This window comes from Hesperophylax consimilis, chromosome 6 (assembly GCF_061612785.1).
Source record: "Hesperophylax consimilis isolate HC1 chromosome 6, BYU_Hcon_1.0, whole genome shotgun sequence".
NCBI lineage: Eukaryota > Metazoa > Arthropoda > Insecta > Trichoptera > Limnephilidae > Hesperophylax > Hesperophylax consimilis.
In genome coordinates this window covers 26,696,344-26,707,975 of record NC_142841.1, presented here as the reverse complement: position 1 = coordinate 26,707,975, position 11,632 = coordinate 26,696,344, and the positions used below count along the sequence as shown (strand labels likewise).

General features: G+C 33.6%; 1 protein-coding gene across 1 annotated transcript; it reads right to left on the bottom strand.

The window, feature by feature from the left end:
• Positions 1-129: 129 nt before the first annotated feature.
• On the bottom strand, positions 130-5,966 carry LOC149423148 (uncharacterized). The gene is made up of 6 exons (XM_089632882.1): positions 5,764-5,966; positions 4,385-5,676; positions 3,282-3,435; positions 1,966-2,162; positions 1,354-1,606; positions 130-680 (listed from the first exon to the last, which is right to left on the bottom strand). Exons 1-6 carry the CDS (start codon positions 5,862-5,864, stop codon positions 503-505), a joined length of 2,175 nt encoding a protein of 724 aa, XP_089489008.1. The 5' UTR covers positions 5,865-5,966; the 3' UTR covers positions 130-502.
• Positions 5,967-11,632: the final 5,666 nt, after the last annotated feature.

Here is an 11,632-nt window from a genome sequence, read left to right as displayed (position 1 = left end):
GGACCGGTAAAAAAACTTGTCAAAAAAAATTAACAACTTTGAAAACACCATACCAATATTGTGTACCTGTTTAATATAGTATGGAGATACACTAAAAAATATCAAAACAAAAATAAAAAAACAACAAGAAAAAGTTCAAACTTTAATTTCTTTTTGTCCATGAAGCATGTAAAAAATTGATGTACAATTTAATATTTTGTAGTATATTATCTATGAAAAACACTTAAATTATAGGCGTATAATTTAACTTTTCATAGTACCTACACAAAAATATACTAGCTGATCAAATAAGACTCAGACTGAAAATTTTTTTTTTTGAGTTCTCTGTGATGTAGATTTATTTACCAGTTTTCTGTTTAAACAACGAGTTTCCGGACACCATGTATATACAGTAGATATGGAAAACACTTAAAATTTGTGTACAATTTAATGTTTCATGGTACATACACATATAGAAAACACAATTGGTAATGTAATTCGCATTAAATTTTTTGTACTGAATTCAGTTAGTTTTATCCTTGTCGGCTAATTTAGCGGAGACCATCTCTCTGAACTGCGAGAGAATGATGTTCTCTCTCTTGGATCTCTCTTCCTTGCTGAACATGGCAAGGGCTCGCTTCTCATCGGCTGAATAGATCTGATTTTCTTTACGTATTCGGACGGCTTCCATACGGCGATGTCTGTGAAATGACAAAAATAATGAATTATTGAAGACAATATTAGCGATTCCTAAACGAAAATCTGAAACAGAAAAATCATAAAAAGATACGGGCACATCTAGGACTCGAACCCAGGACCCTTGCGTTGCCGGGGCACTGCTCTACCAACTGAACTAATGGAACCCTATCTCCTTCGGTCATATTTAACTGTATCATACTTCGAATAAGAACTACCAACATTGACTTCATTATTATCACTGCACATTTTTATTGGCAACTATCTTTATGTATGATTCGCAAGATTCAACCCGAACTAAATGCAATCTAGACAGCGTCTTTAGATAAACATATCTTATTTTTTTATTTTAATGTGCGACATCTATAGACTTTTCTGCAAGTAAAGGAATGAATATTTATTTTTTGGAATAACGTGAGTATAACTTCAAATTGTTATAATTAATTATTGAAGACAATATTAGCGATTCCTAAATGAAAATCTGAAACAGAAATATCAGAAAAAGATACGATCAGATAGGTCACATCTAGGACTCGAACCCAGGACCCTTGTCTTGCTGGGGCACCGCTCTATTTATTGATAGAAATAAATTTTTTGCCTAAAGAAAATATTTATCTATCAACAAGATTGGGCTTTTACACATAAATAGCGAGTTTGTTTTAGCAATAGAATAGTCACCTGCTGCCACTCATGACGTATCCCACGGACTCGTACTGCGCTATCTCATCGCTGGTCAGGCCAATCTCACCACGTCGCGGGATTCGCTTCCCCTCGGCCACGAAGGCCGCCATGGCCGCACCCTCGCCCGGCAGCAGGGCTCGCCCAAAGTCCTGGCGGCCCAGGGACACCTGCGCGCGCTGCACCGGTCCCATTTCGCCATTGTCGTTGTGCTCCTCGTCCCCGTCTTCTCGGAACACAACGGTTTCTTCCACTGATGAGACAGACGTTCAAATGTTCAGTTATAGGTAAATACTAGTATATCGGCTTATATGTACATAAGTAAAATTAGCATTAGCAAGCTATAAAGCAACGGGACTTCAGATAGAATAATAAGGCTGTAAAGCAACGGGACTTCAGCTAGTATAATAAGGCTGTAAAGCAATGTGACGTCAGATAGTATAATAAGGCTGTAAAGCAACGGGACTTTAGATAGTATAATAAGGATTTAAAGGTACATTATACTCTTCACATAATATCATTAAAATTCACTAACTTTGCCACACTGGATATTTACACTAAGATAAACATAATTATTGTTATATTATGATAGAAAATTCAAAAGATACTTACATCCTTTTTCAACCCACACTTCTCCATCGGAACTGTTATCTGCATCCACACCCTTCTCTTTTTTGTTCTTCTTGGCCTTCTTACGAGCTTGCTTGGCCTTCTTCAGTTTCTTCTTCAACTTCTTCAATTTCTTCTTTGTGTCCTTGGATGCGGTTTTGCTCTTCTTGAGTGCTTTGATGGCATTTTCTTCATCTGACCTGGAAGAAATTTTTCTTGTTGAATTTTCATTTAAACACTTTACTCCAAAATAAAATAAATCATTCCTTTCAACCTAGTAGTGTGGGGGGAATCAAGGTCTTCCAAGCTGACCTCATAATCCAAACTAAATTATATTTTCACCCAATAGATAATAAGTCTAGGTGGGCACCGGTCTTATGCCATGTTCCGAGATTCCAGCACTAGTTTAGGACCCGATCTTGTTGTGTGATGTTTCAATGCTAGGTACCCCTGCATGCGGCACTTTTCCATTGATATGTGTTCGCGAGACAACTGTTGTGCTACATATGGGGCACGGCCGCTCGCAAACCTACTTTTGCAACGTACGCGCACAATCACATAAATCTGATTGAATTTTTAAAAATTAATTTCTATAAGAAAACACACTACAACATATACAACTTGCAATTGGGTTCCAATACAATAATATAGAAAATTGGATAAATGAACATTGATCAGTGTATTCAACAATTATAGCTGGTATTTTTTTGCTCTGCAATATGATTAACTCTCCAGCGTTTGAGGGTCATATATGACCGGGCATATTATATAAAAGCATTTTTATCTTTTTTTCTATCATTCGAAAATACATAATTTTTTTGAAGGTAGAAAGAGAAGTATTAATTCTTTCACCTCAAATATTTATACTGAAATCCATAAATAAAATCTAAAAATGGTCAAAATGAATAATTCATATTTCGCGACGCTATCGTAACAATCAATTTAACTTTAAAAATTATTTATTATTTTTCAATACATGAACGAGATAAAAGTGAAGGTACAGTTTTCTTAGAAATTCCCCAAACAAAATGAATGCATTTTCGAAATATCGAGTTCTCTCAATTTATCTATGATTGGAGTAAAAAATTAAGTAAAAATGTGGTTAGGTTAGGTTTTTCACTTGTGATATTAAAATTTTATTATTTAGAAATAGTTATATTTATTTTAAATGCTTACACCGAAAGATAATTTTATCTGGTTTCAGTAATGGTATTTTTTTTTACGGAAAATTAAAAAATAAAATGTACATAACGCATTTGAAGTACACAGAAAACACTGAACATGTGATGAAAGTACTGAAGGGTTAATGGAAAACATACTCTATTCTTGGTGGTGAGTTTCCCCAAAGCGCATTGACTCCAATGATTCCAATCTTCTCTCTGTTTTCCCTTCTGTCATCGTAAAACTCTTCCTCCTGTGACTTGAAGCGCTGATCAGTATAATTGTTATTGCGTTTGTTACCGCCTCCCAACCCTGAAAAAAAATACGTAAAGGAAATGTATTTCCTTAAATTTTGAATATTTCCTAGTTCTGTGTTGGCGATAAAGCAGTGCTTCACAATTAAAATGTCAACAACTGACGTGGAAGATAAAACAGAACGCAAACCAAGATGGCGATACTGCGTCAGATTTGTACATGGCCGAAGTCACTAAAAGAATGATTGTTGGAATAAACCATAAAAGGAAATTGGGAAGAAATTTACTTAGGACGGGTTGTTTCGGAGAATTTGAACAATTCATCAAATTTCAACGTTCATTTTCAAGTTCTGTGAAATATTTTTTCAAGTTCTGTTTTTATTTCAGTTTTTTCAAGCAACTAGCCTACAATGATATAGTAACAGAACTTGAATAGGACTTTCACAGAACCCGAAAATGAACGTTGAAATTTGATGAATTGTTCAAATTCTCCGAAACAACCCGTCCTTAATAAACTGAAATGTCGTTGCTTTGTTTTTACAGAGCACCACAAGTATTTTATTAATCAATCGATTGAAAGGATTTGAAGCACAATATTATATATATTTAAATCTGCATGTGTTACGCAAGCCGGGATTTAAACACGCAATCTCTGGATCCATATTTATAATAATAATTCACTTTTATCCAAGATCTGTTCTTCCTGTACTTGCCCAAACGTGGAACAAGTCACCCAGATAAAATATCTGGAGGTTTGATTGGTCATCATCTACGTTGGGATCAGCATTTAGCCAGCCTAACTACCCGTTTTCGTAAGCTTTCTTATGGTTTTTAAACTCTTAGAAATATCCTACAACACTCAAAATATGAGTATTACTTATACTGCCAAAATATATTTATAAAAATACAGTTTTGAACATAATTATAGTTAAAAAAAAAAATTCTCCGTTTGGAGGTGACTAATAGACCAATCAGATGAAAAAATATATAATTTACAGTAATAATACCTCCCCCAAATCCTCCATTGCGTTCTTCATTATTTCCTTTCCAAGATCTCTCTGCATAAGGGTCAAATTTATCATGAGGCCATCTTTCGACTTCCTTCTTACTGCCAAATTCTTCTTTAAACTCAGTTCTCTCATGAAACTTCTTGTTATGCTCAAAACGGTTATTATCACGTTGGTTGAATTGAGATTCCCGAGGATTCCTTGGCAGCTGTTTGCTGTCTGATGATCTGGAACGTCTCACAGAAGATTCTGTTATTCTGGATGGTCTATTTCTTTGAGAACTTTGTGAATTATTTTTGACTGGCGACCTTGAATATTTTCTGGCTTTATAGGATTCTTCCGGTGAGATTGATCGTTTTCTGGATGATATTTGCTGTGGTGAATTAGATCGATTCCGTGATGATTTTTTCTGTGGTGAGTTTGATCGATTTCTTTTTGATTTAGGCTGCGGTGATTTAGATCGATTCCTTGATGAATTGGGCCTCGGTGACTTGGATCGTCTTCTCAATGAATTATATCGCTTTGGAGGACTTTTATCTCTAGATGTTTGTTTTCTGGGAGAGTATTTTCTTGAAGATACAGGTTTTGGGGATGTCAAACGTTTCCTTGATGAAATTTGCAGAGGAGATTTAGATCGATTCCTCGACGAATATTGCTGAGGTGATTTGGATCGATTTCTCGAAGAATATTGCTGGGGTGATTTAGTCTTCCTCAATGAATATTTCTGAGGTGATTTAGACCGGTTTCTTGATGAATGATTCCGAGGTGATTTGGAACGATTTCTTGATGATTTTGTCTGTATTGATTTGGATCGATCCCTAGAAGAATTTTGCCTTCTCGGAGAACTTTTATCTCTATTTTTAGAAACATATTGTTTTCTTGAAGGTGAATTTTTCAGTGAAACTGACTTTTCTCTAGACAACTTTGGCTTGGGAGATCTTGATCGCCTTCTAGGAGAAGCTTGTCGTCTCGGAGAATGTTTCTCTTTCTTGACAGGAGGAGAGTGTTGTTTTCTCACGGGAGACACTTTTGGTGACCTAAGATGCCGTCTAGAGAGGCCAAGCTCTGGCGACTCTGGCTGTATTTTAGGGGATCTCAATGACCTCTTAGGTTCAATATCTTTTGTGATAGTTAGAGATCGACCTTGCAGCGATTTTACTTGAGGAGATCTTGACCGTCGTTTGACCTTTTCAAAATTATAATCATTTGAACCCTTTTTATCACGACTACTTGGTTTTGAAGATCTCTTCGAATCAGCAGCTCTCCTACCGGTAACGGTGTTTTTTGAACGCCTAAAAAATAAACACATCGGATTAGAGACGACGTATTGCTTCTGTTAAACGGAAAGTAAGAAAATAAAGTAGGAGTGAAATTATTACTTATTTGAATCATCGCTCGATTCTGAGCTGGAATCTGAACTCGAAGACGATGACGAGGAAGAAGAAGAAGATGAATCTGAGGAAGACGTATTACTACTCATTTTAAAATTATTCGATAAATAGGTACAATGCGCAAAATGTAAAAACACAGAAAGTTTTAAATCTTAAATTATACGTCAAACTCGCGTTGACATTTCCATAGAAGCATTTTAATCAGTCCAGTCATTAGTCATTAGTGATGGACGATCTGTTGAAGAACGATGACAATGTACAATCGATATCGCCATTTCGAAATCATTTTATCAAACGAAACTATCTTGAATGCACTGTTGTTATTACTATAGTAAGGGGAGTTCTACTATTAACACTACGCATGTAAAAAAAAGGAGGAACGAGTAAAAAAAAAAGAAGTTACTTAGTTACATACACTTAATTGATATCTGGTTTCAAATAAATTCTTAATCTAAGTTTACAATTATACTCTTAGATTTATAATTATTGTCAAATATTTTAAAATTACATATTTCCAATACGCCTTCAAATATTCGCAACATAGGCCAGCCTTGGCCGAAAGTTTTATTGCCCATTGCCCATTAAGATTTTCCCATTTTATATTTATACTTTATGAGGGGTCTAGAGCTAAATCTGCGGACTAATAGGTGTATTCCTAGGTTGGCTTTCTAATTTTATGGCGGTTGCCGGCCAATCTATACAACTAAAATTTAAGTCTAACTGCCGCCTCCCTCTGCGTGTAATATTATTGCGAATTGTCGTTCTGTGAATTCAAGTCACGTAGATACCTAGGGACATATGAGTCGTATAGTTCCTATCTACGATAAGTCCACTTTTCTCCAAAAATGAACTAATGATGCAGTTTTACTCTAGCGGCTCTTTAGCACACTAATCAAATATCGATGAGTTCAAAACGGCCGTAGAATCCTACGAAAAGTGGATTTAAAAATCGCAATGAGTTCCAAACAACGATAAATCTACGGAGCAGTATGTTCCAAAAGCCAATAAGTCCACCGCTCGTGCAGGCAGCCAATGAGCGAGAAAGATTTCGTCCAGGCAGCCAATGGGGGGGAAGCATTTTTCAAATTCTAACATGGCCGCTGAAGCAGTTGTTTTGTAAAAGTGTCTGCCTTTTTATACGTTTTTACAGCTAAATAATGTCCGATCCAACCACAAATGTTGTTCAAGTGGCGGGTAATACATCTAGAAAGCGAGTTATCATCAAGGAATCTTGCAAAAAACACGTGAATAGCCGTAATAGGTCCTTAAAAATCTCCTATTTTTAGTGGAATCATTCATTGAGAGTCGGCCATTACTGGGTGATCTCAAAACTTCGCTCAGTTGTTTTTAATAATTTTAAAGTTTGTATTTATTGTTTTAAGTTTAATTTTATGACAGTTATTGTTATTTCTAATAATAAGTAAGGTACACAATACTATTAACAAATTAACAAAAGTTTTTATTTTATTTATTTATATCTTGTAATAAGTAAGGTACATAATATTATTGGCAAATTAACAAAAGTTTTTTTAATAATTTGTAATAATTATTATAATAATAAGAATTTATTCCAGAATGTATGCAGGGGTAGTGCAATGCAATACATTCCATATTTGAAATAATATACATAATAAGTAATAAAAATAATAATAAGGTTGGTAATAACATAGGTGATTCCGACAGGCACAAAAAAGCGGAATTTAAGTGAAAAAAGATAAAATATAAACACAAAAATGAGCGTGAACAGCCGTTTATGGGGGATATTTGCACATCTCCCGTCTTCAGAGGGCCATCAGAGGAGACTCCATCCAGGCAACCATGGCAGGGATGATTTTGTTACTAGATTGGCGTAGTCTGCGCCATAAGCTTCCCATGTGATGGCGGAGAAGCGCTCTGAAAGAGTGTACTCATCCCTCCAGGAACATTTCCGTGGCGCTGCAGTATCTCGGTAGGCAGAATAGTTGGCGATATGCATTATTAAATGCAACTTTTATCTTATGCCATTGGGATGAAGTGTAATCCACCCACAGCTCTGACGTATACAGCGAAGTGCAAAATGCATTGAAGAGTATCTTTTTCACGTTTGTACTGCAGAGATAAAAACGCCTTGACAACAAACCTGCTCTAACGGATATCGCTCTTCTTTGCCTTTCCATATCCTCGATGTCTTTCAGGTCGTCTGTGATAATATGTCCCAGGTATTTGACGCTACGACTAACATCCATTTTCCTTCCATCTAGCCATACTGAAGGTGTTAGCATGTTTTGCTAAGTTAATTATAAAATTATAATAATTTAATAAAAATAATACACTTGTTTTGTTTAAAACCAAGACTTTTTATTAAGAATTAATAATTGATTTTCCTCGATTTTTGTGTAAAATATCTGTTTTTAAATTTATCGAGATGAATAAAAAAAAATAATTATCAAAAAAAAAAATTATCATCATAAAATTGCTACATTTCTTTAATCATTTTAATAATAAATATTGTAATCACAAAATATCTGCATTTCCTTTTTTATAATATTTTTGTGTTGTGTTCTATAATTTAGTTGATTAGCACAATAGTTTTTGATAAATACAGAAAAATTGTAATCATAAAATATCTGCATTAACTTTTTTATAATAATATTATGTTTCGTTCTATAAATTGGTTTTGTTTAATTCTTAAATATTGCAATGATTATTTACTTTTGTTTAGAGTACAAAATATATTTTGTTTATTTTTTTAGGAAAAAAATAAAAAAAATATTTTTAGGTAAACACATCTTCTGATTTCGTCTTCTTTCTAATCCATCGTATTTTTTTGTAAAAAATTAGGAAAAAAAAAAATTACGTACCTAAGTACATTTGTATTTTATTTTATTTTTCTTCTATGCACTTTTCTTAACTAACTTTTATTAAAAAAAATAAAACATAAATATTTTCTTTTCATTTAAATCAATTTTTTTGTTGGCCCTATACTTGTCAACGGTGTTGAGAAACAAACACCGATAAGTCACAGACTGGTGAGTTCCTAAATACGATTATTTGACAGTTACTTTCAGATGCCGATAAGTCCATCATTATTTACGTAATTACTCCTAAACTATTAAGAAATTAATGGTTTTATCCTATTATTTACATCCGTAGTTTGACAACAAAGCCCACCTAAAAAATAATTCTCTAGTTTTTTTTTAAAAAACCTTGTAATTAAAAAATATTAATTTGCCAACTTTTCACGAAAGTGGACTTATCGTAGATAGGAACTATACGACTCAGAGTGTTTTTGGGGTGTTATGCCGTGTTGCGCTAACTCCTTCTTTAGCCAACGTTTCGGACAGCATTGCAGTGTCCATCATCAGGGCAGATGTGTTATTTGAGGTTGTGTTAAAATGTGAGCTTAAGTATGAGGTTGTGATACCGTGTTGCCAGCTCCAACCCTCTGAGCTAACATTAACGTATCATTTTTTTTTATTTTTTTTATTTTTATTTAAAGTGGTTTTTCTACGTTTAGCTCTGGTGTATCCGTCAATTACCGGATACCAAGAATTATTGAGCTTAGCTCCATCGTCTCTATTAATGTTTACGGGATTTTTATGAATTTCAATGGCTTCCGTAATCAGCCGTGCTCTATAAGTTTTGGGTCTCCCCAGGATTTCAGGAACAAATCCAAAGTAATGCCCGGTGTCAATCAAATGCTCGGCAATTGCCGATTTGTCAGGGTGGCCGAGTTATAATACCTCAAATAACACATCTGCCCTGATGATGGACACTGCAATGCTGTCCGAAACGTTGGCTAAAGAAGGAGTTAGCGCAACACGGCATAACACCCCAAAAACAAATAAAAAAAAAATAAAAAAAAATATCAATGAGTTCAAAACGGCCGTAAAATCCTACGAAAAGTGGATTTAAAAATCGCAATGAGTTCCAAACAACGATAAATCCACGGAGCAGTATGTTCCAAAAGCCGATAAGTCCACCGCTCGTGCAGGCAGCCAATGAGCGAGAAAGATTTCGTCCAGGCAGCCAATGGGGGGGAAGCATTTTTCAAATTCTAACATGGCCGCTGAAGCAGTTGTTGAAGTGGTGTTTTGTAAAAGTGTCTGCCTTTTTATACGTTTTTACAGCTAAATAATGTCCGATCTAACCACAAATGTTGTTCAAGTGGCGGATAATACATCTAGAAAGCGAATTATCATCAAGGAATCTTGGAAAAAACACGTGGACAGCCGTAATAGTTCCTTAAAAATCTCCTATTTTGAGTGGAATCATTCATTGAGAGTCGGCCATTACTGGGTGATCCCAAAACTTCGCTCAGTTGTTTTTAATAATTTTAAAGTTTGTATTTATTGTTTTCAAGTTTAATTTTTATTACAGTTTTTTTATTATTATTTCTAATAATAAGTAAGGTACACAACACTATTAACAAAAGTTTTTATTTTATTTGTTTATTTCTTGTAATAAGTAGGGTACATAATATTATTGGCAAATTAACCAAAGTTTTTTTAATAAAAATAATACACTTGTTTTGTTTAAAACCACGAGTTTTTATTAAGAATTAATAACTGAAAATCCTCGATTTTTGTGTAAAAAATATCTGTTTTTGAATTTATCGAGATTTACAAAAAAAAATATTATCATCATAAAATTGCTACATTTCTTTAATCATTTTAATAATATATATTGTTCTATAATTTAGTTTATTCGCACAATAGCTTTTGAATTTATTGTGATAAATACAGAAAAATTGTAATCACAAAATATTTGCATTTCCTTTTTTATAATATTGTTCTATAGTTTAGTTGATTAGCACAATAGTTTTTGAATATTTTGTGATAAATACAGAAAAATTGTAATCATAAAATATCTGCATTTACTTTTTTATAATAATATTATTTTTCGTTCTATAAATTGGTTTTGTTTAATTCTTAAATATTTCAATGATTGTTTACTTTTGTTAGTACAAAAAAATTTTGTTTATTTTTTTAGGAAAAAATAAAAAAATATTTTTAGGTTTTCTTTTTGTAAACACATATTCTAATCCATCCATAGACATATGAATATTAGTAGACCTGCCCTAAGTGATTAAAAGCGTATTATCCCCACTCCCCATACCGGTTCCATTGGAGCCGGCTGTGCTCGCGTATGGCCTCAAGTGAAATTTGAAAATGTGACGTCATCATTCTTGTGCGAACTATGGTCGAGGCATCATCGGTTCATTTTACGAAATAACACGGCAAAATGTTGACTTGTGCTATGAAAACTTGTAAAAATAGATGTGAAAAAGAGAATAAACCCAATTGTCGTATTACATTCCATATATAAGCATTATTTTACTTTATTTTAAGCATATTCACATCGTATAATATGGATCAGTTGTAGAAACATATACTATCACATCGAGAAACGTCTGGACGCGAAACACAAAGCTGGTTGGTTGCTGGGAAGTAAATTATGAACATTTATAAAAGTGTCTTAACTAAATACTTAAACGAAATATTCGACTCTGAAAATAGAAGAAATTTTTTGCCGAATTTGGACTTCTATTCATTCAAAAGCAGATTTTACTTTTAAGAACTAAATGGTGATATTATAATGCGAGATGCCTATTTACTGTCAGATTGATTTATTGACGAATCACAGTCAGCTTTACCCCCTTCGTTCTTCAACATTTTACCCCTCGCCATTATCTTCTCGTCTATTAATTCCTATGTCTGTGAATCCATCGTATTTTTTGTAAAAAACTTATGAAAAAAAAAAAATTACGTAAGTACATTTGTATTTTATTTTATTTTTCTTATATGCACTTTTCTTAGCTAAGTTTTATTAAAAAAAAAATAAATTATTAAATATTTTCGTTTCCTTTAAACAATTT